General features: G+C 50.3%; 1 protein-coding gene across 2 annotated transcripts in view; it reads right to left on the bottom strand.

Annotated features, from left to right (window-relative positions):
- LOC146772463 (phospholipid-transporting ATPase IK-like) overlaps positions 1-27,907 on the bottom strand; it is a 520,789-nt gene that overhangs the window by 67,515 nt on the left and 425,367 nt on the right. Inside the window, exon 25 of one of the 2 annotated variants that reach the window (XM_085638339.1) lies at positions 14,964-15,203. The exons of the other annotated variant lie outside the window; for it this stretch is intronic. Coding sequence (XP_085494465.1) covers positions 14,964-15,203 — 240 coding nt within the window. The remainder of the gene's footprint in view (positions 1-14,963; positions 15,204-27,907) is intronic. 2 annotated transcript variants of the gene reach the window in all.

Genomic DNA, 27,907 nt, shown 5'->3' with positions numbered 1-27,907 from the left:
GAAAATGCAGAAGGGCCCCACGCAGGACTCGTGGAGTGTGGGGGGCTGATCTTCGGTGCAGATGGTGCTTGGGGTTGGGGCTTCTCAATCCCCGGTGCACAACTTCGAGGGTGCCTCAGAAGCTGCGCTGTAAGTTACTAGCCACTTTTTCCAGGTAGCCGGTCCCACGTCGCTCGTCGCCTCCACGGATCTCAGCTTTGCTGTGGATGTGGATCAGGGTCGGAGAAGTCTGGAAGTCAAGGCTCTGGTCGGGCTCTGCAGTCGGTTCCTCGTAGAACGTGGGCAAAGCAAAGGGTAGTCTCTTGATGGTGCCTGTTTGCACAGGGTAGCCACTCCTTGGCTACAAGGGAGATTCTTCAGTCTTCTTCTTTCGTCGAATGTCGAAGGTCCAGAGTTTCTGTTCAGTTTTGCAGGTTCAGGATAATCTAAAGTCTTGAGGTCCAACTCCCACTCTTATACTAATCTGGGGGGCTGGGATACCTGCTAGGTCACGCCTTATGGGTGGGACCTGGGAGGGGGTGGTTACACCCACTTCCCTTTGTCCAGTTTCGCGCCAGAGCTGGGGCTGGAGTGCCCCAGCGCCGGTTTGAACTGGACTATGCAAGGAACACCTTGTGTGCCCCAGGCATGTCTCATTCCTTTCAGCCCACCCTGCCCCAATACACTAAAGGCTGTCTGGGGAGGTGCTAGCACCTCCCCAAGCAGGAAACCTATTGTCCAGGCCTCCCTGGCTGGGATCACTCCCAGCTGCAGGAGGTCAGACTTGTGTCGTGGCAGCAGCATCCATTTTGTGATGCTGAGGCTTTGGTCAGAGGCTAACAGTTGAAGTATGATTTTAACATGTCTTTCCCTCTAGAAGGGGGGAGTAATATTCTCATGTCCAGAAATGGCATGGGGGTATTATTCCACAGTGTTAGACACCTTACACGACATGTTTCGATAAAGCCAAACCATAGTTACCATAACCGTCTAAGATTATAAGGCACTTTAAGAGTATATGGTAGGCTATATCATAGAACAGCTATAAGGACAAGGTTCCGAAAGCTGCAGACAGGCTCAGCTCATGCTAGAGCACCATCTCACATGTTACCAAGCACTCTGCCTCCAGGATTGTCAAGGCCTGCCATATGAGTGACTGATAGGTACACATGTGTCTATATGTAAGTTAGGTATAGGAATACTACACCTAAGCAAGGGGTGATTACACGACCTTGCCCCAGCTGAGTGATCAGCCAGTTGTGTCAAAATGGAAGGCCAGGCCAGGGGTGGCATAATACATGCTGCAGCCCCTGGTAGGCCTAGGGTACACCTATGCCCTGGGTACCTAGGGTACACTGTACAGGGGCCAATAAGGTGATCCTATCCAAATGGGTTATGCACCTAAAGTACATAGTATTAATTTAGAGAGAGAACAGCAGGGCTGTGGGTCTGATTAGCAGGCCCACAGCCACATCTAAGTCGAAAACCAGTAAAGCAAAAGCAAAAAGTGGGGGTGAACATAGAAAGCAGACCCTACTCTCCTACACCAGGCGTGAGACTGGACCCGGAATTTTTTTTTGCCCAGCATCCCTATGCGCCGGGGGGACGGCATCACGCGACTCCACCCAGGCGTCGTCCGCGTAAGTGATGTGAGCGAGGTCACATAAGTCCCACCCCGGCGAACCTACGTCAGTTTTCTTCAGAGAACTTTTCTGCGCCACAACGTGGAGCCAGCAGACAAAACTGTGAGAGTATAGGAACAGTGTGCGAAAGAGCAGAAAAAGGAATGGTGAGGAACAACACCATAAAGAGCAGTGCCCGGCACTAAGGCAGGGAAAGAATAAAGAACAGAGCAGCAACCCTGCCAGTACAGAAACAGCCCCCCCGGAGACAAGGGACATATGTAAAAATGTAACGATAACATGCAACAGGACTACAACCCCAACCAAAGACAAGGAAGGGGAACCAGTCGGGGACACACAGGGAACGACAAAACTCCAAGACATCCCCATCACAGAGTGTGACAACCCCCATCAGGAACAAGGGCAGAGGCACAGCCAAAAGACCCCAACCTCAAGGATCGCAAAGAGCCAGAAGTACCAACAAACCTATCCTCCGATGTGACAACGGGAAGGAAAAAGGGACAGCCTGACAGAAAGAGGGAAAGAATGCACTCATAGAAGACAAAACCACCCACAGGGAAGCGAGTGCAAAAGACCAAATCACAAGCCCTCCCAGGACAGGGAGGAAGGGCGGGCCGTGAAGGAATCTGTGGCTAGAATTGTCTCTACCAGATACATCGTTACCGAAGGTAAGTAACTCGTACATCCGATAGAGACTACTAGCTGCAGATTCCTTCACGTAGAATAGATACCCTAGCCATACCCAAGGGGAAGGAGGGTCTGCGAGAGGACCCCACCCACCTGGGCACAACAGAGGGCCGCACAGGGGGCGAGCCCGAAAACAGGACGAGGAGCCCCTTCCCCCAGGCAAAGGGAAACCCCTGCCAGCAGGAGGCCACCAACCCCAAGGGGGGGGGCGGGAAAAGAAGAGAAGAAGAAGATAACCTGTCCTCACTCAGCAGAAGAAACAAGGCAAGGCGCAAAGAGGCCAAACACCCCACGCCCACGTGAGGCAACAAAACCTCCGCCCAAGGCCAAGGCAAGGAAAGAAGCACCGAAGGAGAAGAGCAACCTAGAGACTCCAAGGAGAAGAGGCAGAGCAAAGGCAATCCCAGACAGGACGGCGCCGGCAGCAAGAAGCAGGCAGAAGCCGAAATGGGGAACTCAAGGTCACCCAGGAAGAATTGTCCAACGCCCCGCAGGGACAAACTGCGCCCGCAAGAGGGTCCAGAAGTCAGGGACTATCCCCCCCGCAGGGAGAAGAGGTAGAACCGAGTGCAAGGCCCACTGGAAGCAGCGGAGAAGGCAGGCTGTTAGTCTCACTAAAGCCCCAAGAAGGCACAACGATGCAGAAAGAACAAGAGGGCGGCACTGGCAAGCCCCGCCAGACGCCAGGGACACCACAGAACCAAACACTCAAAGCAAAAAGGCGAAGAAGAGGTTGCATCCGCAACATACCATAACGCCACGAAGAGCAGAAGCCTGCAGGCGACCACAACTCCCCAGCACATACCAGGGCTATATAACAGCCAACCCCGCCCCACATAGGGCATGTCATATCCCAAGACACGGGAACCTCTTAGGAGGAAACTTCCGCAGCAGAGGACAACAAAAAAGACCTGCGGCAAAAAACCCGCAGGAGGCCTATCAAGCATCCAGAGGGGAAACGCAGAAGGCCCAATCTCAGGCCCAGCATGGTGTAAAAAACCCAAAGGAAAAACACACAGTCAAAAAGGGCTGGCCCGCAGCCAACAGAACCACAGCCTCAGCAAGGAGGACTCGAGTGGCCATGAAGCACACAGAACAGACAACCGGGGTGACCCGCCCCAACGGAAGAACAGCTCCAAGAACCAGATCAACACGCAGGTCACTGAGGAGGAGAAGAAGGAGGGGGAGGAGGAGGACGAAGCCCCGCCAAGAACCTCTGGATGGCTGAGTCCGCAGGGGCATGGAACAAAAGAGCACCATCAAAGGGGAGGTCCACCTGCCGTTCTCGAACATTCTCCGGGAACACACTGTCCCGAAGCCAGGTATGGCGAAGGGCAACTGAAGAAGCCATGGCACGACCCAGCACCTCCGAGATGTCCAGAGCGGAGCAAAGGATAAACGCCGCCAGCTCCCGACCATCCAAGACATGGTGTCTCAAATCCAAACAGGCACCCTCCTGAGAAGCAGCAGACATAAGGGACTCCGCCGAGTCCCACAAGCAAGAAGTGGCTCTAGCCAAAACACACAGTGTTAATGGCCCGCAGAGCTGCACTGGTCGAGGCAAACATATTGCGCCCCCAGGAGTCCAGCCAGCGGGCCTCCCGTGACGGGGGAGACAACAGCAGCGGCAAAGCAGGAAAGGCAGACTGCAAAAGGGGGCCTTTGGTCGAAGGGTGAAGAGAAAGGCACACCGGATCACGCGGTGCAGAAGGTGCTGGGGCACCGGGTCCCCCGTGGCGGGATGGCCCCAAGTCCCCAAGAGAGAAGAGTGGAGTGAACCCTCGAAGGGAAGCAACAGTTCCCTACCACCAGAGCCCTGATGGAGAACCTCCAGAAGATGATCAGCGGGGAAATGGGTAGCTGGAACACCCATGTGCAAATTTCCCAGAGCCGTGGAAACAGCGCGGGTGAAAGTCGCACCTGCCTCCGTAGGGCCCCGCAGAGGGGAAAGCAGCTCCTCGTTAGGTGACAGCTGCAAGCTAAGGCGGCCATCCCCCAAGCCAACCTGAGGAAGGAAGGGCCAAGGCTGGAAGGAAGGAAGAGGGACCGAGGAGTGGGGGACCTGCAGCTCCTCCGGCGAAGACCGCGGTCGTGGAGACGGCGAGGAGGCGCCTTTAGATGACGTCGGAGAAAAAGCCACGACGCGGCGGCCCGTCTCCGGCAAGGATGACACCAGCAACCACCGAACCTTTGGAGAAGAGGAGTCGTCCGAAGACGAGTCAACAACACGACGTCGGCCCGGCGCCGTAGAGTCCACAACCTGAGGCAGGGCACCGTCGTCGACTGGCGCAGGAGGAGACGTCGGGGCGACCTCTCACACAGCACATGGCGCAGGAGACAGGAGCTGGGCCGGAGCCGGGGCGGCGCCGACCTGACCTCCGACGAGGCAGCTGCCTGCGTGGAGGGACGAGAAGGGCCCAGGGAGGGACGAGGAGACCCCCGCCAGCCGCGACCCATGACAGGGCGAGATGAGCCTTCCACCGACCCCTCCGCGAGGGCCAGCGGCCACCGGCACCGTAGCGGCATCACCTCGGCCTCGGACAAGGCCCCCGCCTGTCCCGAGGACCGAGAGGGGCTCGGGGGTGCGACCCGAGCCCGGCGACCTCCCGCGACACCACAGGGACTCCAGCTGGAGTTTGCAGCGAAGCAGAGGTGCCGTGGTCCGAAGGAGGGACCCCCGAAGGGCCGCACCCCAACAGCACCACATCCTCCGAGCCTGGATCCGAACCAGTCGGCGCCAAGGCCAGAGCCTCCGGCGACGCCGCGGAGGGCCCCGCACACTGCAAGGGATCTGCTGACGCCCCAGGAGGGGAAGGAGGAGGAGGAGGAGGAGAAGCCAGCGAGGCCTGCAAAGCCGCCGCATATGTCTCCATCTGGGCTCTGGTCGCCCCCCCCCCGGGAAACGGCGGATAAGAGGACGACATGTGGGCCACACCACCCGCGGAGAGCCCACGCCCCCGACAGGCCGGAACCCGACCCTCGGGGACAAACTGCGACACTTGCCAAGAGGTGAGCGGCGCTCTTGCGACCTGGGAGAAAATCGAAGTCGGCGAGGGAAGCCGCGGGTCCGAGAACCGTCCGCAGGGGCCGGGCGAGATGACGACGCCGCCGACCTGGACACACGAGCCGAAAGAAGTTTCATCCGGTGCTCCCACCGGAATTTCAGCTTCATCTGCTGGCATGCCTCACAATCAGTGGAGTCGTGGTGCTCCCCCAAACACCACATACAGATGGGGTGAGAATCCGTCGCCGACATGAGGCGGCCACACGATGAGCAAGTTTTAAAGCCCAAAGGCATTCACACACTGTTCCCACACACACAGCAATAGCATAAGGGAAAGGCCTAAACAGGCCCAGAGCACAAACCGGATCCGCGTTGCACGTGGAAAAGGAAAAAACTGACGTAGGCGTGCTGGGGTGGGACTTATGTGACTTCGCTGACGTCACGTACGCGGAGTCTTGTGATGCCGTCCCCCCGGCGCGCAGGGATGCTGGGCAAAAAAGTTTTCCGGGTCCAGTCTCACGCCTGGGGATCATTCTACGTGAAGGAATCTGTGGCTAGTAGTCTCTATCAGATTACCTTAGTACAGAAGCATTGTAGGTGGTGTTGTGGTGCAGTGGAAAAGCATGTGGTGCTTCAGGGCACAATCAGAGAGCTTGGCAGGGTTGTATTGTTTATCCCATCACTAAAATAGCAGAATGTGGCCCGGGCCAGAAAGACTGGGTTCTACTGCAGAGTTCCAAGTGGTCCACAGTAGATGAACTGAAGTTGGGTGGGAGAAGCTGCCGATCTGTGCTGGAGTGTATTGTTCGAGCTCCATCTGGCTTTTAGTCCAGAACCAAGGCGAAGATGCAGGTCCTGATGAGTAGCACTTGCAGATCTGCATGTATGCCCCCAAGCTGGAAAAGCTGAGGATGCTACATGTCACCATTGAGTTGCATAGGCAGTATGGCATGTATGTACCAGTAATAAAGGAAAAGAGAGTAAATTGTAGATCATTATCGAAGTATATTGGCAGAGCTGCTCTCATGGTTAGGAGAGGAAACGCAGATGAGGCTGCATTGCAGTATGACATGTATGTCCCAGTTTTAGAATAGTAGAGTAGCCAGCAGGTTACTGGTGAGTTGCACTGGCAAACCCGTATCTATGTCTCAGAATTAGAAATGCAGAGGAAGCTGCAAATACCCGGTGACATGCATTAGCAGACTGGCATGAAGGTCCCCGTATCAGAGAAGCTAGTCGTAAAAGAAAATTGCTGTTGTCTCTGCCTCGTTGTAAGATGACTTGTTCCAATATCATATATTTGAGTTGACTGATGTTGTGATTAAACTCAAGAAAATGTGCTGCCACAGTAGACTTAATATTCTTAGTCCGTATGTTGCTTTTGTGTTCCGTGAGACGGATCTTGATTTTTCGTTCAGTTTTACCCACATATGGTAATCCACACGGGCATTTTAAAACAACGCAAGATTCACAGAACGGTGACATTATTATTACTAGCATTGTCAATTTTCTTGCTCTTTTCTCGCTTCTTCATTCATTTCTTTCTGACTAACTTGTACTTTTTTATTTTTGAATTCGTGTCACTCTTAATTGTATTTTATGTTTCATCCTGAGGTTTTGCGTTTTGTTCTCATTTCCATTTTTCTTCGTTATCTTATATATCTAATCATAATATATAGGGTCTTATTTTATCCTTATTTTTCTCTTTGATCTTCACCATATTCACACCACACATGTTTACACACGTTCTTGATCTATTATTACCGTTTTCGGCCCGTTATTCACCGCACAGTATTTTTTCCATTGCCATTGCACAGGGGATAACATTTCCGGATCTCGTTCCTATTTTATATCCAGTGTCGACACACGCGGCACTTACACTTCCTGATGGGGTTCCGTGTACACTTGTTGCATCACGTCTACAGGTATGCGCTAACATTGAGTAGTGGCTACATTTTTATATTGTTTTGTACGTTACGGGCACTGTTACACTAATCGTTAATGATTCATACACCTCATCTCGTGACCTCTTGGGACGCGTCTATATTTTTGCTCACGCCAGCGTAACGTTTCTCGGTTTTTCACGTTAGTGCGATAACTTATGTTTCACTCGTACTAATGTGAAGCACTCGCCTTCACGGGTTCTTAATTAACGTTCAGTTATCATAGACGTTACATACTAACACATTAACGTATTTGACACTTTTTAGGATTCAGCTTTTCCTCACATGCACAGTACCGTTATCATTACGACTTTTTCACTAACCAACACCAGTTTCGTTCTAACACTCATTAAATTTAGAACGGATATTTCCGATCTAATGTTCTTTCTATTTGGTGAAGGCTACACTAGCCTCTTTCACTCTGTATTTCTTCTTTAAAGGTATGAATTATATAGTATTTTGCATTTCTGTATGCTTGGATCCTGGCTTAAATCCACCCTTTCTATTGGTTTTAGGAAATTCCCCCTGACGAAGGGTTAGACCCAAAATGCATCGGGGAATTCAGGATACCCCTACAATTGTATTCACTTCTAATATGTGAACTATATTGATCTTTTGGACATTGCAGAAGTATGAGCATCATCATACGTGGATGACCAAATACTGATTAAATTTCCACACCTAATGGAATCAAATTTGAATTATCATCCTTATTCAAGTGCCTTCTTCGCCTATTTATGAGTGCTATGTGAGGACGTCTTTTTCCAGAAGACGCTTATTTGTGGAATGTTCATACACCTCACGAGATTAGGAGGTGGTACTCACCAGCACCAAAGAGTTTTTCTCTGGATTACTTTTTCGCCTAAAATTTAGTTACCTGAGAGTGCGACCGTCTCTACATTTTTTCTTCATATAGTCATCCCACTCATCATGAGGTGGGTAGGGGCCATGAATCTCAACCTCTCCCCTGTCATCGTCAGAAGTTGATGATGGATCATCTCTCAGCGGTGCAGCGATATTAGAGGCAGGTGTCATTCTAGGTGTCATGGCCGGTGGCATAGGTCTTGGAGTGGATGGGACAGACGACGGTGGTGCAGGAAGTGTTTGTGGCTCCTGTGCAGGGTCTGGGAACCTTTTGTGGTAGTCCTGCAGCGTAGCCTGCAGATATTGTACCAGTAAGAGAAGCACTTGCACCCCACTTGGAGCAGGCGGAGATTCTGGATGACCATGGTAATATGCATATTGGGGTTTGGCGTGTGGATTAGAGAAATGTCAATAATAAGATTGCTTTTTGTCATCTTGATATGAGACTTGTAATTCAGATAGACTACGTGCATCTCAATTTGGCCCCTCATCTTCTGAATTATCCAAATCATCAGGTAAATGTCTGGGAGGAAATGGTGACACTTTGCTGGGGGAAGTTTCTTGAGGCCTTAAAAAGTCTTTGTAACTTGCATCGTCACCGACGAGGGACTCAATGATGTTAGTCCCGTGGATGGTGGTGGCGTTGATGGTGGCGCCGACGTCGAGAGCCTTGACAACTGTGGTGTTTGCGTCAACAGCAGGCTTGTAGCTGGTGTAATCAACATAGGAATTTTGTCGACAAGGAGGTGTTAGCCAACGGGATGGACGCCTTGATGGCCTGAGTCATCGTCAGCATTGTCAATTGTGTAGATGATGGGACAGTGGTTATTTATCTATTTTATTTATTTATTTATTTGATGAGTTTTATATAGCGCTGGCTATCATTGCTGTAGTGGTCGTCGACGACGATGCCTTCGTCGAGGGAAATTTTTTGTCGATGGTGCCTTAACATTGATCTTTGGTCTTGTCATCGACATTTCTAAAGAGATGTGTGGGCAACTGGAAGACCTGGTGGTTGGAGTAGTAGGCTCTGAGGAAGCACTTTTTGAAGAGAATTGTGGCGTTTTCTCCTTTTTCTGAATGCCTTTCAAAGACCCATGATGGGAAATCTTTTGTGCTTTTCTGTTCTCCTCAGAGGTCCCCTGGTTGTGAGACCGTTCTCTTTTATGAGGCTAAGAAATAGGGCCACTCTCCTCACCTGAAGAGGTATTTATTTCCTTCTGGAGCAATAATGAAAAAGCCTCAGCTCTCTGTCTCGCAGTGTTTTTGATGAAAAAGTGTGACATACCTTGCAATCCTTTACTTTATGTTGAGGATGAAGGCAATACAGGCATTCTTTATGTGAGTGATCCACATGTTATCTCTTCTTTCCACAAAATCTTCATAATATAAAGAGTCTTTTTTTATGTTTTCCAGATAGCTGAGATGACGAAAACTGAGCAGAGCTCAGGGAGACTCCCTCCTACGTTGTGCGGTAGAAAAGGGAAACAGTCTCTGTTGGCAGTGTTCTAGAGAGTGCTGTTGTCTGATTGGTTATAGTTCAAGTTTGGTGCTTTTTAAAACAGACATAGGCTATTCAACTGACTTTACATTGCCATTATAACTTATGATACTAATGCATTCTGCTTTACTGTGGTACAGTGGGACTCCCACTTCGACAATGGGGAATGCTTCAAGCATGTGAATCTATGAAAGGGCCAATACTGGAGAAAATGTGAATAACAACACTTTTATGTACATGTATGAAACACACACCAGTATGTATTCTACACTCACAGCTTGGACGGTGAAACGTCTGAAAGTTTAAACACGTCCCTTGAAACTCTGAGCTGTGAATGGAGACAAGTAAGGGAATGCACAAGTCCCCACCACCACTTCCAAGCAGGTAAAAACTTGGGGCATGATAAATGGGAGCATTCGTAATTCAGTTGGTAAGCAAACAATGGCAAGGAATGAGAAATGGTACTCAGAGGATGTCAGTGCCACATAATTTTGTTCAGCTTCCATTATAGTAGATGAGAAAGAGAGGTTATTACTATAGATAAATACAAAACAAGTCTAAAAGAAGGATGTTTATGGTGTACACCCCAGCAGCACACAACTTTCTGGTGCACATGGAGGAAGAACAGAGATCAACTAATACAACTAAAGCCCAACAACCATATAGGTATTCATGCATAAAGACCAGCAAACATACAGGCATCCATGCATAAGGACCAACACCATACAGGCATCAGTGCATAAAGCAGCAGCGGTTGCTCCATAGGAGCGTAGCCCCACCATACTGCTGCACAGAAAGCATGAAAAATAAAATGGTAATAACATTATTTTATTACCATTTTATTATTTACTCTCTGCCAGCCAAACGGAGTCTGAAGGCGGGGCATGGCTAGTGCGTCATTGCTGCTGATTGGCAACAGTGAGGAGTGGTCACTTCAGTTTGAAGTGAGCATTTCTATTCGGCCGGATAGCTTGCTATGGCCAGCTGACATGCCCAATTCAAACCTCTCCAACCGAGCTGTCTTAGACAGCTGGGTAGAGCGCAGACACAGGCCTTCAGTGCCTTTAGGAGGCTGAGCCAGCCGGTGCCAGTGAATCCAGACGCTTCACTCATGCTGCTTAACATTGTTAACAGCATGAGAGCAGCGGCTGGATTGAATGAAGGAATTGACTGTGGGACCTTGCGGCCATGCATAAAGACTAACAAACAAACAGGCATCAGTGCATAAAGACCAGCTAACATGCAGGCATCCAGTCATACAGATCAGCAAACATACAGGCACCCATGCATAAAGACCAACAAACATGCAGGAAAACATGTATAAAGACCAGCAAAGTTGCAAGCATCCAGTCATAAAGATCAACATACATGCAGGCATTCATGCATAAAGACCAGCAAACATACAGCCACCCATGCATATAGACCAACAAACCTACAGACCTCAGTGCATAACGCAGTGGCGGTTGCTCTATAGGAGCTTTGACCCCCCCCTCCACCATACTGCTGCGCAGAAAACGTGAAAAATAAAATGGTAATACAATTATTTTATTACCATTTTATTTTTTACTCTCTGTCAGCTGAACGGAGTGTGAGGGCGGGGCCAGTGGACATTGCTGCGGAGTGGTAGCAGTGAGGAGTGGCCAATTCCGTTTGATCTGCACATGTCTGTTTGGCCGGCTATCTTGCTACGGCCAGCTCAACATGCTCAATTCAAACCTCTCCAACCCAGCTGTCTTAGACAGCTGGGTGGAGAGTAGGCATTGACCACCACTTTAGGCATTGACCACCAGTGCCTTTAGGTGTGCTGAGCCAGCTGGCGTCAGCCAATCCAGACGCTTCACTCATGCTCCGTAACATTGTTAGCAGCATGAGAGCAGCGTTTGGAATGGATAAGGAAGTTGGCTGTGGGACCTCGCGCTCTGAAGAGTCTGGAGCCAGGAACTAGAGAACATCAAGGGCGTGCTGCAGGCTAAGGTAAGTTAAACTTTTATTTTTTTCTTTGTAAAATGCTTTTTTAATGTATGCGCATGTAGCGCCCCACCATTTTTGTATGTAATCAACCACCACTGGCATAAAGACGAGCTAACATGCAGCCATCCATTCATAAAGACCAGCAAACATACAGGCATCAGTGCATAAAGACCAACAAACATTCTGGCATCCATGCATAAAGATCAGCAAACATACAGGCATCAGTGCATAAAGATCAGCAAACATGCAGGCATCCATGCATAAAGATCAGCAAACCTGCAGGCATCAGTGGATAAAGACAAGCACACATGCTGGCATTCATGCAAAGAGACCATCAAGCATACAGGCATCAGTGGATAAAGACAAGCATACATGCAGGCATCCATGCATAAAGACCGGCAAACAAACAGGCGGACTCATCACAGGATCCAAAAGAAACAACCACATCACTCCTGATCTGAAATCCTCAAACTGGCTCCCAAACAAGGTAAGGATTCACTTAAAAATCGCTTCTATGCCCCACAAAGCCATACACTTCAACACCACAATACCTTGCACAAAAATTGGAACTATCTGGTGACTGTAGAGCTTCTAGAGGCACTAGCACCCTACTGCTGAAACCACCGAGATTCTATAAAAAGAAAACATAAAACCGAGAATTTACACTTCAACACCACAATACCTTGCACAAAAATTGGAACTATCTGCTGGCTGTAGAGCTTCTAGAGGCATTAGCACCCTACTGCAGAAACGACCGAGATTCTATAAAAAGAAAACATAAAACCGAGAATTCTCAGTTATTGCCCCGAAAATCTGGAACACCCTACCCCTTGAAATCAGACTGAACCCCTCAACAACTTCATTCAAGAAAGAAGTTAAAGTAAAACTGATGAACACATTTCTGCCATAGAATCCACAAGCCCCCCTCTTGAACACTATTTATCCCCTTTGTCCCACAAGTATGCATATCCCATATGTTATGTGCTTTCTTTGTTGTTTGGATATCTTGGACCCTTTGGAAGTTTCTCTTGAGGCTTCTATCGTAAATTGTTCTGCCCTTGATAATGATGTTTTTCTGTATACTATCTTTCTCATTAAACACTGTAAAGCGCTCTGATACCCACAAGGATCATGCTTGCACTATGTAAAACGTTAGCTATAAAAATAAATAAATAAATCCATACATAAAGACCAACAAACATACAAGCACACATGCTTAAAGACCAGTAAACATACAGGCATCCATAAATAAAGACCAGCAAACATGCAGGCATCCATGCATAACGACCAGCAAACATGCCGGCATCCATGCATAAAGACCAGCAAGCATGTAGGTATCCATGGATAAAGACAAGCAAACATACAGGCATCACTGCATAATGACCAGCAACCATGCAGGCACCCATTTATAAAGACCAGCAAACATGCAGGCATCCATGCATAAAGACCAGCAAACATGCAGGCATCCATGCATTAAGACCATCAAACATGCAGGCATCCACGCACAAAGACCAGCAAACATACATGCATCCATGCATAAAGTCCAGCCAACAGACTAGCATCAGTGCATAAAGACCATCAAACATGCAGGCATCCATGAATTAAGACCAGCAAACATACAAGCATCCATGCATAAAGAACAGCAAACATGGAGGCATCCATGCATAAAGCCCAGCAAGCATGTAGGTATGCATGCATAAAGACCAGCAAACATACAGGCACACATGCTTAAAGACCAGTAAACATGGAGGTATCCATGCATAAAGACCAACAAGCATGTAGGTGTCCGTGCATAAAGACCAGCAAACATACAGGCATCAGTGCATAAAGACCAGCATACATGCAGGCATCAACAAAGGCAGACTGAAAGTTGCATATATCCAGATGCAGTTTTTGACACACTGATGGATGCATCTGAAATACACAGTTTAGATAGCAGCAATGGGCACAGGGTAGAGTGGATAAGGGGAGCTCCGGGTGAGACCTCAGGAGAACTCTGGGTGGGACTTTAGGGAAACTCTGGGTGAGATCTGATGGGAGCTCTGGGAAATGTTTCTCAGGTGCAGCAAATGTTTGATGCAGCCCTGGGGGTCACTGGGGTGCATTTGGTGAAATGCCTCCGAGGTGCACCATGTAATGCTTCTCAGGGGTGCAGTAAATATTTGCTAGGGCCTTAGGCTGCACAGGAGCACATGCCTCAGGGGTGCATTATGTGATGTGCTCTGAGGGGCACTGGGTAAGGCTTCTCGGGGGGTGCAGTGAATGTCTGATAGGGCCCGGGAATGCAGTGGGTCATGGGCCTCAGGGTGCTGTGAGTGATGTGCCTCCTGTGATGCATGAGGTAATGCACTCCAGTGCACTCAGGTAAAAGCCTTTGATTGCGCAGGGCTCCAGCATCTCTGGGGTGACAAGGTGATGTGCCAATTTGGGTGCACTGAGTCAAACATTGAGGGGGGGCACACGTTATGTGTCTCAGGAGTACACTGGATTATAAGCCTCAGTGGTATACTGCTTGTTTATACTGTGCGATGTGTTTCAGAGGTACATTGGGTCATATGACTCAGGTGTATACAGAATCATGTACATTAGGGATGCACGATATGATGCGTCACTGGTGTGCAGGGGGTTGTGCACCTATTAGTGGCACTGGGTGATGTGTATCGAGAGTCAGCTGGGAGATGCAACTCAGGGGTGCACTAGGTTCAGTGCTTGGGTGGGGGACTGGGTGACGCATCACAGAGGTGCACATAGTCATGTGGCTCAAGGGTAAACCAGATCCTGTGCCTCAGGGGTGCAGTCGGTGACATGTTGTAGGTGTGCACTGGATGATGGGTCTAAGGAGCGTAGTGGCTGAAGCGACTCAAGTGTGTAGTGAGCTATGAAGCTCACAGACTACTGGCACAGGTTGATGTATCTCAGAGATGCACCTACGGCACAGGTTGATGTATCTCAGAGATGCACCTACGGCACAGGTTGATGTATCTCAGAGATGCACCTACGGCACAGGTTGATGTATCTCAGAGATGCACCTACTCATGTGTTCCAGATGTTCACTGGCTGGTGTTCCTCAGGAAGGGACATGGTTATGCACCACAGGGGTGTATAACACTAATCACTTCAGAAATCATATGGAAGCATGTTAACGCAGTAAGTGTGCAGTTCAAATACTTTATGAACAGTTACCTGCAGGTGAAATGTCATATACATAGTAATAGGTTACTTGGTCTGATCTTGCTGAGCCTCAATGCCTCACTCCCATCTGCATTCAGGATCACAGCTGGGATACTTTCTTTTTTTTTTTTACTTTGACCTCTTGTGGTAGAATGTCATCAGATGAGGTTGGTACTCCCGTTATCTCGATGTGCTCTCACCTCAATCGTTAGTGCAAAAACCGCCGCTGTGCAGAGGGTCGCAGAGAAGGCCTGGAGGTCACAAATCCCATCTGGTCCCGCCGTGTCCCAGAAGGCCGCAAAAGGTATGAAAAAGGTGACAAAGGACGTAAAGGTGCCGTACATGATGGACCGTAGGAAGAGCGAGTAGTTGAAGAGGGAGTCTGTCTGGCCAACACGGTAGAGTTCTGGCAACCGAAGGCTGGTCTTGGCTCCCACATCCTGAGAGCCAACAAAAGCAAAGGAGACAGGCAGAGTGAGAATGTGCTAGGAAGGTGACACAAGAAGATAAGCAGGCTACCACATTCCTTCCCTCTCACACTACTCATTACCCTATCACCTCAATCCCACAGCAACGACCAATGAATGAACAACAACATTTAAACAAGCATTGAAAATGCAATAGGTCTCGCCTTTGATTAAGTTAAAGCCATTTGCTTTGCTAATGGAATTATATTCTAGCTTTGCATTATTTAGTGGACATTTGTGATATGTGCATATATTTGCTCTCCCCTCGCCCCTTTTGTGCGCCTCATGCTATTGTAATCCTCACCATATGAAATTAACACATACTATTTTTCTATTCATTCACCTCCCAAACCTGAAACACTGCTCTTTTCCTACTAACGCTATGCTTTAAACTACTACACAGCTAACAAAGCAATTCTAACTACATACACCTACAACATATCACACATATACACTAAATAATGCAAAGCTAGAATACAATACCATTAGCAAAGCAAATGGCTTTAACTTAATCAAAGGGAGACCTCGTCCCAACTTTGCTGACATGAGACATGCTCTTATGAAGCACAGTTTGTAGAAAAACACAGACTAGGTGAGCCAGTTTCTACTCTGCAATATCGGTCCCCAGCAACGAAAGAGGTACAAAGCTTTTCGCTAGCACCCCAAGCGGGCGGGCCGAGCTCTTTATCAGGGCCAGTTTCGGTTCCCAGTCCGGCCCTGTCCAGTGGCGTAGCTAGGGGGGGGCGGTGGGGGCGGTCCGCCCCAGGCGGCACTATTTTGAGGGCGGCGGCTGCGCGGCACTGGCCCGTGGAGGCGGCCTTTATAATTTATTTGGGGACACTGACTGACACTACTGTCAGTCTGAGTCAGTGTCCCCAAATAAATGATAAAGGCCGCCGAAACGGGCCAGTGCTGCGCGGCCGCCGTTTGAAGTGCAGGCGCTGCGCACCTGCTTGCCTAAAGCAACAAATGCTACATGCAGCGCACGCACCACCACCTAGCTTAGTGGTGGTGCGGTGCACGACGTACCTCCGCGTTTGTGGTTGTCTGTAGATCCCGGGTCCGTGACGTCCGTCCCGAGTCAGTGTCCCCAAATAAATGATAAAGGCCGCCGAAACGGGCCAGTGCTGCGCGGCCGCCGTTTGAAGTGCAGGCGCTGCGCACCTGCTTGCCTAAAGCAACAAATGCTACATGCAGCGCACGCACCACCACCTAGCTTAGTGGTGGTGCGGTGCACGACGTACCTCCGCGTTTGTGGTTGTCTGTAGATCCCGGGTCCGTGACGTCCGTCCCAGGGACGGCCCTGGGCATCATTTTTGGCCTGCCCTCGCGCCTGAGAACGTAGCGTAGCAGTGACGACGGCGGGCCGTGAGGGACTTTCACTTCTGCGCGATGATAACTTCATTTCCTTCAACTGCTGAAGTCTAGTTACTCCAGTAGGAAATGTGTGGTAGTTTTGGGGTGAATGAGCACTTGGCATTCAGAGGAGCAAGTTCTCGTTTGTGAATAATGGCTGGTTAGATACAAAGACTGAGGTGTGCGTGTGCCCAGGATGCAGGCGGTTTTGTATCACAGTTTATAGGTGAAGGCTGTTTGGTGTCATGAAAAGGAACGGTTCGGTTTCCAGAGCAGCGGGCTTTCAAGTTGGAGTTTTTGTTTTTCCAGAAACAGTGTCCTTTTGTAGTCCATAATGGGACGAGATTTGGTGCCTGCGTCTGTTTGATACCGGATTGGAGGTTATTTTCTTCCAGGAGAGTATTGCTAGAGTTGTCTGTGGGAAGAGTCTGCAACCTTTCACACCCCGGAGTTGGAGCTGCTACACCTCTCAAAAAAGGCAGAGGACGTTGTGCTCTTCCAGGACAGACTTCCAGAAGTGTGCTATTGTGACAACCAGCCCCAAGATCGCCAACCCAACCCTGGTGAGTGTCATGTTACCTATTGCTTCAATATTATGGAACTTGCTTGTAGCCATTGTGGCTTTTGGAGCAAAAGCTTCCGACTATAAGTCTGTCCATCTTAATGCTACATGACTCTATGGTCTTGCTGTGCATGGTGTCACGTCCATCTTGACCTGTGGTGCCAGATGTCTGAACCAATGCCAGGACAAAGATATGAAGTATCAGTCACCTTGTTATCAGCCAGCAACTGCTGTAAAGTGATATTTGGCTGCAGGTGCGTCAGGTTTAACTTAGGCAATACCCTCTGCGTCAGCAGGCATCGAGCCAATGGCTAGCTCACAACCTGAAAATCTGCCATCGGGGACGGACTGGAATGATAGGAATTCTGCAGGTTTCCCTCTTTATCATGAGGCTCCTAAGAGTTAACTGAGCTGTTGTGGTCTAGGTCCACAAAGGCATTCTATAGGCGGCTGCCACCTCCTTTCTCCTTGTGTGATGAGTTAGTAGTTAATGGGCAAAAACGGGCAGGTTCCTCACCCCGGTGTTATGATCCATCTTTGAAATTAGAATTGCCTCCATTGGGAAAGAAGGAGGGCAAATCCACCCTTCTACCAAAGCTGTCCCGACTAAAAAAAAAAAGGGGAAACAGGTTAAAATGACTGACCAGCCATCCCATCAGCCAAGAAGCCTGACCCAATGGTGGACACTTTGGCAGCAAAGGGAGGCGTGGGACGGCTTCACATGCTCATGCCATATTGCTGCCTGGAAGAAGGGTGGAGGCCAGCTCTGACATACCAGTCTTCTGCACAATTATCGTCCTATCAACTTCATAGCCAAGGCTGAGACTCTTCTCTTCAACGCTAAATGCCTATCTTAACTGGATCAGGGTGGAGGCAGATTTGAGGTGGTGACACCGGTGCCACTGCACTGGGCGCTGACTTAAGGGAGTGCCGTGTTTTCAAATACGTTGTGGATGTAAAAGCACCTGCTGCAGTTTCTTTGCCTCCAGTGATTTCCAGACAACAATAAAAATGTCAAGATAACTGGTGATTAATGTGCCTGCTGGAGGGAGGTTGGAGCTTTGTCTACAGGCAGTTTTGACTTATAAGGTAGCTCAGAGGGTTAATATGCCTGCTACAAACAATATGCACTATGCAGATCACAGAAGTGCATAGAATGTAAATAGTTCAGTAGGTTACTGATTTTGTCACAGAGATCCTTTTGTTACTTGCAGATTATAAAATAAAGTCTTAATATAGAAAAATTACCTATTATCCATCATCAAAAGCACCTTGCCAGACTGCAAGGCATAGATTAGAACATTATGTTTTCGTATCCAGTCTTTCATTATCCTTATGTCGAAAAAAGGGTTCATTTGGGTAGCAATCTATACTTATTAGTAAAGAACCCCCAACCATGGCACTACGTTGTAAATTCTGAGTTTGTGCTTCTCCAGACTAAGCACTCATAAACTATCCTGCCTTCCAGTTTGGATGACACGTGACTCCTACACCCAGTTGTCCGCTGTCTTATGTAACATTTCCTATACAGCGATTCACACATCAGTATGATTCATTGTGTAATATGTATGTATGTAATGTAAAATGCTCTGATACCTTACACTAGCATGAGTGGCGCTATAAAACAAAAATGCATGTGAGAGAGTGGTTAAGGAGACTTGAGGGGCACTGTTAAGGATTGTAATGAGGGAATCCGTAGCGAAGGAGATCATGGGGGTGGGAGGGGGGGTGCGTCAACAAACTCTTTGCACTGGGTGCCACCAGCATCAAAGCCGGCCCTGGGGGAGTAGTCTTATTTTCATGTTTATGATGAGACAACAGGACGACAAAAATGTATTTAACTTGTGACAGTATTTTACTCAGGCAGTTTTCCTGCCTCAAACTATTATACACAATATCTTAAGAGTATATTAAGCCGATACAAACTAAGTGCAGGTGTAGAAAAGTACTCTTTAGTTATGGAAAGATATGCATTTCATGATGATAATGTTGTTATTCATCCACGTCTTATAATTAGTCTAGATTTGCTTTAGCCTTTCATTCAACTATTTGATAAATGCTTCATGGAGAAACAAGATACGCACCCTTTTGTCTGGCCACTCTAATTGTCTTACAGAACCTCTTCTTTGAGCAGACACATCCATGGAGTTTGAAAAGAGTTCAGACTTTGTTTGGGTGATAGTGGGGCAATCAGTTTTTGCATACGACCCACGACCTTTTTCTTGCACCAATTAGGTGTTGGGTTGAACGTGCAACTATTTATCTGACAGCCTAATATCGGTGCAAGTATAGAAGCATCTCTCCGGCCAACAAGATGGTCAGGGTGACTTTTCTAGTGAGATCTTGTCAATTTAACCAGATCAGCACACTCTAAAACCAGTTCTCTACAATCGCAGCTTATGCCTAGAGGAGTAGGTGTTCGTGCCACAGAAGCTGGGCACGTGATGGGGTAGGTAACTTGAATATGACCAGAGGACAGGGGTTCTGCACCAGCTATGATGTCATGGATGGGACAGGTAAGGAACAGGTGACAGCGGTCCTGCACGTGCTGTGATGTCATAAGTGAGATGTCATGGACGGGGCAGATAGGGGACAGGGGTCCTGCACAAGCTGTGATGTTATGAGTGAGATGTCTCAAACAGAGTAGGTAGAACTGATGCACGTTTTGGGTTTTCTTCTGCTTTTCCTTCAGCGGCGTAGCTAGGAGGGGGTGGTCCGCCCCAGGCGGCACTATTTTGGGGACGGGGGACCGTGTCATGTATGGGCATGTAACTTGCATGATTGAGGTAACTATTAGCGGTGATACTACGTGTGTCTCGGACCTCTTTCAAGTGCTCGCCGGTAGTTCCCACCTAACCCCCCCCCCCCCCCCCCCCCGGACGGCAATCAGAGGGATAGCCCTGGGCGCAACAAGCTCTAGCTACGCCTCTGCAAGGACAAGTTAAGCTGAGATAGGCTGTGCCAGACCCCCGTTCTGGTGGTGCAGCGAGCATGCAGGGCTACTGGGCCCCGACTGTGGGGCTGCGATTGTTTGCCTCTGGGGTCATTGGAGCGAATCAAAGGCTTTTGGGAATACGGCCCCGTGATAATCACAAGATAAAACAAGCATTTGCGATGTAATCGGTCCGATTGCATTGCAAATGCTTAAGTTTAAAACTGAGCGCGGCGCCGCTTCACGGACACCGCGCTCGGTTTCTTTATATATTTCTTAACTTTAACACTGAGCGCGGTGTCCTTGAAGCAGGCACAGCGCTCAGTGCTAAAGTTAAGAAATATATAAATAAACCGAGCGCGGTGTCCGTGAAGCGGCGCCGCGCTCAGTTTCAAAGTGAAAAAACACAAACAGAGCGCGGTGTCCCTGAAATGGACGCCGCGAAAATGCACAATCAAAGATTGATGACTCTATTTTTCAATATTTGATGTGTAAAGCGCGACTTATCCACCCCCCTAAGGGTATCCAGGCACTGGGGCCCGTCGGGGTTCAAGTGAGCTATTTCCCAGTCATATGATGCTGAGCTGATAACCGTGGGCTGTTTGAGACCTTCAGTCAAGGCGGGGCCCATTTATCAGGAACCCAGTGTGCTTGTGTCAGAGAGACAACTACTCCCATATATTTCATTTTACTTTACATTTTTGTAAATAGCATACTAAACCCACTAGAGGGGGTGACAGTCATGCTCTACAAAATGCAGGTTTTGGAGACAAAACCTAATACCGAAGTCCATAAAACAAGTTGGAATTCACAGTTACTGTTCAGCAGATGGCAGATCTGCCCATTGATACACAAAGGAAGAATGGAGGGGAAGAAACAACTGGTTCTATGAGGAGGGCGCTGTAGCTATCATGTGTGCAGCAGTTTCAAGTGGCAGTGGGGCGCGAGGCACCCATCAACCCCCATTTAGGACTGTCTTAAATAGTAGACCCATGTACCGCAAAAAGAAAAACACACATTAAGCATACATGACCACATTGACACTACTAAGTATTTCACTGAGTGACAATCGTTCAGGTAGATCAGTTGTATGGCGGAGGCACACTGAGTTGACAACAGGAGAGGTTAGGAAAGGAGGGGTCAGAGATATAAAACGCTATTCCATAGGAAGGTGTTATAGTGGTAAAGGACGTTGTCTTATCTTTGTGTAAGGATGTTATGTGCTGTGTAGTCTCATACATCGTGCCACTTAGGCAGGGCAGGTGCTTTTTCTGACTTTGCATATCTGAATCTTTTGATACAGTCGGCGATTCTACAAACCAGGGATGGACCAGACAGTACGTGATCCAATAAATTATAGTGAATGGGCCCGTTAGAATGGACTTTCTCCCTTGTACATAATTAAAGGCCTCCAGTCGAAGGATTGCTCCCCGCATGAGTAAGATATCAGACAGAAAGGCACTCCTAGCTCCAGACACCACCTCTGCACCTTAGTAAACATTGATTCCTGGTGAGAAAGGGGCGGCCCTAAAGTGGTGGCAAACAAAGGAGGCCCAATCTCAGACTTTAAATCTACGGGGCGTTTTGTTTTGCTGCTGTAAGCAGTGAATCCTCCATCGCCTCTATAACCACCGTGATATGCACCTGGGTGCTACGCTCGGGGGCCAGGCTAGCACTCTCCCCCTCACTGTCGTCACTGGGACCATTGGTGACTAGGATACGGCTACCACCTCCGTGGGGGCTAAGCCATCATCGCCCCTCTCGCTGTCAGCTCCGATGCCCATGCTGCTTGCTTCGAGGGTCAGGCTGACCAGCCTCTCGCTCAGCGGATCGCCGGAACCCTCCAGGAACGGCTACCACTCACTCTCTGCCGGAGGCCCTACCTCCAAGCAGCACGCTACTGTTGAATGCTTCCAGGCCTCGAGGCAGCCCTCCTTCACCGCTGGGCTCTTTTGGGTGGAGCCCATGGGGGGTGCCACTGCCTCGGGGACGCAGCTTGCTGTGCCATGAGGCATCCCTCCTCCTCCTCCGGAAAGGAGCAGCAATGCAGATTACGGGAGTTGTCGTGCTCTACCACAGGAGAGACCTCCCCTCACGCCTCGGGGTCGCAGTGATGAATGTTCTGAGACCCTCAGGGGTCCTGTGGGGTGCTGTGGTCCCGAGCGAAGAGCGGGAGGAGGCTGGCCAGGGAGGCGTCACTGATGCCTTCACGCTCATTGGAGCGAATCAAAGGCTTTTGGGAATGCGGCCCCGTGATAATCACGAGTTAAAACAAGCATTTGCAATGTAATCGGTTTGACTGCATTGCAAATGCTTAAAGTTTAAAACTGAGCGCGGCGCCGCTTCACAGACACCGTGCTTGGTTTCTTTATATATTTCTTAACCTCAACTTTGAAGCGGGCGCTGCGCTCAGTGCTAAAGTTAAGAAATTTATAAATAAACCGAGCGCGGTGTCCGTGAAGTGGCGTCGCGCTCAGTTTCAAAGTAAAAACAAGCGCGCTCGTGAAACGAAAACAAGGAACGGGAGTGCAGCAATTGAGGCACAGTGATAAATGCACCCCCACTCCCTTCACAAGCACATGAGGCGTCTGCTCTTCTAACAAGCCGGATGTCACCTGCTTTACGGCAGTCTTCTGCAACAAGCACGGTCCGCTCTCATTTTCGTCCGTTGTGAAAGTTTTCTTGTCTTTATGGGGCCATGTGTTTGAAACACATGGCCCCATAAAGATAAGAAACCTTTTGCGACGCACTGAAGGCAGACAAGCCTAACCAAGTGGGACGGCTCAAAAAGCCAAAAGTGAACGACACAAAGAGCTCTTTCCCAATGGCTGGCCACCGTTTAGCATTAACGGTGACGCCGGCCAATGGGAAAGAGGGGCGGGGCTTAAAGGCTGGTACTGAAAGCTCCTCAAAAACATAAAATCTCGCCAGCGAGACATCGCATGTGCGCAGCCCACGCCAGCCGAGACCTAAAAATGCAGCTATAGAGAGGAAGGACTGCAGTAGGCCACACAGAGTCATGTGACTTTAACAAACAGCCGTCCACTCCATCAGCACTAATCAAATCTTCCAATCCCAAGAGCTTCCTCTGGCTGCTTGGTCAAAGTTAGCAATGTCTTGACTTTTCCTCAGAAATATTTAAACAACCTACCTGATTTCACAAAAAATGATATTACTTGTTTTTCAAAAGCTCTTCACGCAGGAGAACAGCTCTTCAAATTATAAGAACAGGACAATGCAGGGATGAGCAGACCTTTTGGCAGTGCCAGTCACCTGTGCCTGGAGCCCTGTAAATATAAAGTACTTAGTCTGTTCTTTATTAGTAGGAGCACTTCACTCTACATCAAAGGAAACACTGTCTCTAGTCGTGAACCTTTCACCTACTAAACATTGTTTCCAGGTGTGCTAGTCTAATAAGTTCCAAGGAACCAAAGCAAAACTAAAATATCAAGAGTGCCTTCGTTTGTTACTTACATTCAAGGACAGGAGACAGTGCCCCTAAAGATCTGGAGAGAGCAGTCAGCCTATTGACCAGTCTACTGGAGTGGGTGCTGTATGACACAGGCCAGAAAGCTTCCTGCACCCGTATGTCTTCTCGCTTTACAGAAAATAAAGTTATTTGCAGATGGGAGCTCACTAGTCAGTCCACTTTCTCTCTCTACTGTACTTTACAGTGCATATTTGATTTGCGGCCTGCTTGTGTAGCGGAAGTAACATCACGTAACCTTAGACAGCTGATGGCATCAAAGTATTGAGCCCTTGCACCCCCTTTCCTCCTTAACAGAGTTCTGCTTGCTTCTGAGGGTCTGGTCGGAGGGCAAGTTTCAGACATTACTGAAAGTAAATATGTTATTATAGCCACCTTCTTTTTTTTTTTTTTTTTTTTTTTTTTTTGAAACCGTTTATTGCAGTTTGTAAAAGTTACAGGTATGGGCCTACAACCACCCGGCCGGCCGCTAGAATGACAAAAGCATATTGCATACATACAGTAAAAGTCTCTCGGCAGTGCAGAGCAGTGAAACAGGAGTAATCAATGGTGCAGGCCACACAGCTCCAAGCCCACAGTACGGTTCCCTTTTCTTAAAACAAAACAACACCAAAAAACCACACCCGCAAGGCAACCCGCGATCCAAAGTGACAGCACGTGCTCCATAAGTGGGGGATCCAAACCAGCAGCAGAACTCTGAGGAGGGGAGTGGGAGTAGATCAGGGACTGGGGGACCGCGCGCCCGCGGCCGAGGGAGGGGGGCCATCTAGGGAGACGGAGCAGGCGAGGCAGCCGGTAGCAGTGGTGGCTCACAAATACCCCCGCGGTAGGCGTTCCAGGGGCCCCAGAGTTTCACCCACGCCCCAGGCTTACCCCTCGCCACATACACCACCTTTTCACGAAACATACACCAATCCATATGCTCTTTCCAGGCCGACACCGCAGGGGGCCTCTGGGATCCCCACAATTGAGCAATGTCACGCTTAGCTATCATGTATCCCAGAGTCACCCACCGCGTCTGCGGGACCGAATAGTCATTCGGTTCCCATACATTCAGCAAGCATCTCCTCGCTTCAGGCAGCAGCGCGACACGCGTAACCACACGCAGGACCTCATGCACACCACGCCAGAATCGCTCCACCTTCGGGCACTCCCACAGTATATGCATGAAAGTCGCCAACGCACCACAGCCACGCTTACACATTCCGTCACCAGCAAAACCCATACGCAGAAGCCTTGGCCCCGTCACGTAAACCCGGTGAAGGATCTTGAGCTGGACGAAACGAAGGCGAGCCGGGATGGCCACCTCTTTCGGGGAGGCCACCGCGGAAATCCAATCCTCGTCGTCCAGTTCCAGCCCGTCGGCAACCCAGGCCTCGCGGAGACTAGTCAGCAGGCACGATCTATCGTTGATCAGTTTTTTGTATATGAGGGAGATCGTGCTGTCCGGTACATGGCCGTCCAGCACTCTGTCCTCCAGGGGGGAAGACTCCGGAATGGATGCGACGTCCGGGAAGACGGAGCCCAGCGCATGGCGGACTTGTAGGTATCGAAAGTACTCTCTGCCCTGCAGCTGAAACTCCGCCTGCAGCGTCTCAAAAGTTTTGAATCCCCCCCTCGTCCAGAGATCTCCCACCGTGCTGATTCCGATCGTGTCCCACTTCTCGAAGCCCTTCGACGTCCACAGGGAGCCCAACCTCTCAGATGCATACAGCGGTGACGCCCGGGTCAAACGGTCCTTCCACCCCATAGCTGCATTAGCCGCGTGCCAGACACGCACCATGACACGCGTCGGTCCCGTCAAACGGGAGTCGGGCGTGCCAGAGTAGAGCGCGCGATTGTAATCGCCACCGGGTAGGAGCATCTTATCCATCTCAAATGCCGGGTTCAAGGCGGGCCCATAAAGGCCATGATTAATTGCAGCTAGTTGGGAGGCCCAGTAATACCGTTTAATGTCCGGGAGGGCGACCCCCCCATCGTACCACGGGAGCGTCAGTTTAGCCAGAGCAATGCGCGGCCTCCCGTCCCAGAACAGGCGCCGCTGGAGGCCCTCCACCTCACGGAAATAGCGTGCCGGGACCAAGTCCATAGTATTCTGGAGGGCGTAGAGGAAGCGCGGCAGGGACATCATTTTAAACAAGGCCGCCCGGCCGAGCGGCGAGAGCGGCAGATGCCGCCAGCGCACCACGTCCTCCCTCAAGCGCTGGAGGGGGGGTAGCAAATTCCGCTCATAGCGGGCCTCCGGGTCAAGTGTGATATAGATACCCAGGTATCGAAAACCTTGGGAGGCAATCTGGATCGGACAGTCCCGTGGTAGGGCCGGAGCCTCCCCGGAAAGCACATAGACACAGGATTTCGCCCAGTTGATGACCAGGCCTGAGTTGCGACCGAATGAGCGCAAAACATCGACCAGGACGATCAGTGATTTACGCGGGGAGGCGAGATACAGAAGGATATCGTCAGCATAGAGGGACACACGGTCCTCATGCTCGGGGGTCCAGCGGAGACCACGGATAGAAGGGTGCCACCGCAGCCACTCCGCCAGGGGCTCCAGGGCCAGGGCAAACAGGAGAGGCGACAGGGGGCAACCCTGCCGCGTACCCCTCCCCAGCGCGAACGGGGCCGAGACTCGCCCATTCACTACCACCTGCGCCAATGGGCCCGAATATAGCAATTTGACCCAGCTAATGAAACCCGGGCCAAACCCGAATTTCGCCAGCATCGCCCAGATGTATGGCCATTCAAGCGTATCAAACGCCATGGTGGCGTCCAAGGACGCCAAGATGGCCGGCTCCCGCACAAATGGGACACGCGCGAGCACCCCGTGCAAGCGCCGCAGATTGAGCGCCGTGTTGCGGTGCGGTATAAAGCCTGATTGGTCTTGGTGGACCAAATCGCCCACCACGCCGACCAACCGGTTGGCCAACACCTTGGCGAGGATTTTGGGCTCCGCGTTCAAAAGCGAAATCGGCCTATAGGATGTGACCCGTTCACGGGGCTTCCCCTCCTTGTGGATCACCACAATTGTGGCCAGACGCTGGTCCGGCGGGAGGGAACCCTGCGAGTGGGCCGCCAGGAACATCGCGCGCAGGTGGGGCGCCAACACATCCGGACGTAGCTTGTAGAGCTCGATGGGAATACCATTGGGGCCCATGGCCTTGCCGGATGCAACCGAACGAATAGCCAAGGCAATTTCGTCCGAGGTGGGAGGGGCGTCCAGCGAATCCCTGTCCTCCACCGTTAGGGAGGGCAGTGCGATGTCCCGAAGCAGGGCATGAGAATCTTCCTCCGAGCAGGGGGAAACCGGGGAGTAGACTTCGCGGAAATAATCCGCGAAGCAGGAGACAATGGCTTCCGGCTCAGTGACACACGCACCATCAACACTCTCAATCAAAGGCACTACGCGGCTCGCTCTCTCCCTCCTATCCAACCACGCAATCAATTTGCCAGCCTTATCACCCACATCATACAATCGCCCCTGCTGCTCTCTACTGAGGCCCCTGGCCGCCTCCGTGACGAGGGCCCGATAGGCCGCCTGCTTTAGGTGTAGAACATGCAACTTGGCGTCTGTTACCCCGCTCCCCAGGTCACCCTCCAATTCTGCAATCTCGGCCTCTACCCGGGTCACCTCCTCCCGCTCGCGCCGCCGGGCATGGGAGATAAAGGAGAGGGCCTCCCCTCTAAGGACTACCTTGAAAGCCTCCCACAGGGAGATGGCCGAAGAGACCGACCCCACATTCTCGTCGAAATATCGCTGTAAGGATTTGATCAAATCGGCACGAATGGTGGGGTCGCGCAAATACCATGCATTGATTGGGGCCACCCTGCCATCCCCCCTCGGGAAGACATCGAAATGCAACAACAATGGGGAGTGGTCTGAGATACCCCGCGCCAGATGGCGCACCTCCCCCACCCTCCCTGCATGGGCCGCCGGGACAAGGATGTAATCAAGCCGCGAGAGGCTACCATGGGCACCCGAGTGGAAGGTGTACTGTCGCAATGCGGGATGCTTTAATCGCCAGCAATCCACCAGGCCCAGCGTGTCCAGAAGGCCGGGCAGCCACGCCTGTGCCCGGGGGAGGTCCCTAGGGGGATGGCGATCAATAGACCCAGAGGCTACCGCATTAAAGTCCCCTCCAACCACCAGCAGGCCACTCGGAAGGTCCAGAAGGAGGCGCCCCAGGTCCGCGAATGTGGTGGCTTGTAGCCCAGGCGGGACGTACACTGATATAAAGATAAACACTCTACCCTCCATTCTTCCCACCAGAACCGCGTAGCGTCCCCTCTCATCATGGCGCGCCTCATCAATCTCCAACGGGAGCGAATTCTTGATCATAATA

The sequence above is a fragment of the Triturus cristatus genome, chromosome 12 (genome assembly GCF_964204655.1).
Source record: "Triturus cristatus chromosome 12, aTriCri1.1, whole genome shotgun sequence".
Classification (NCBI taxonomy): Eukaryota; Metazoa; Chordata; class Amphibia; order Caudata; family Salamandridae; genus Triturus; species Triturus cristatus.
The sequence above is the reverse complement of the archived record's forward strand: the minus strand, read 5'-3'. Positions and strand labels throughout refer to the sequence as shown.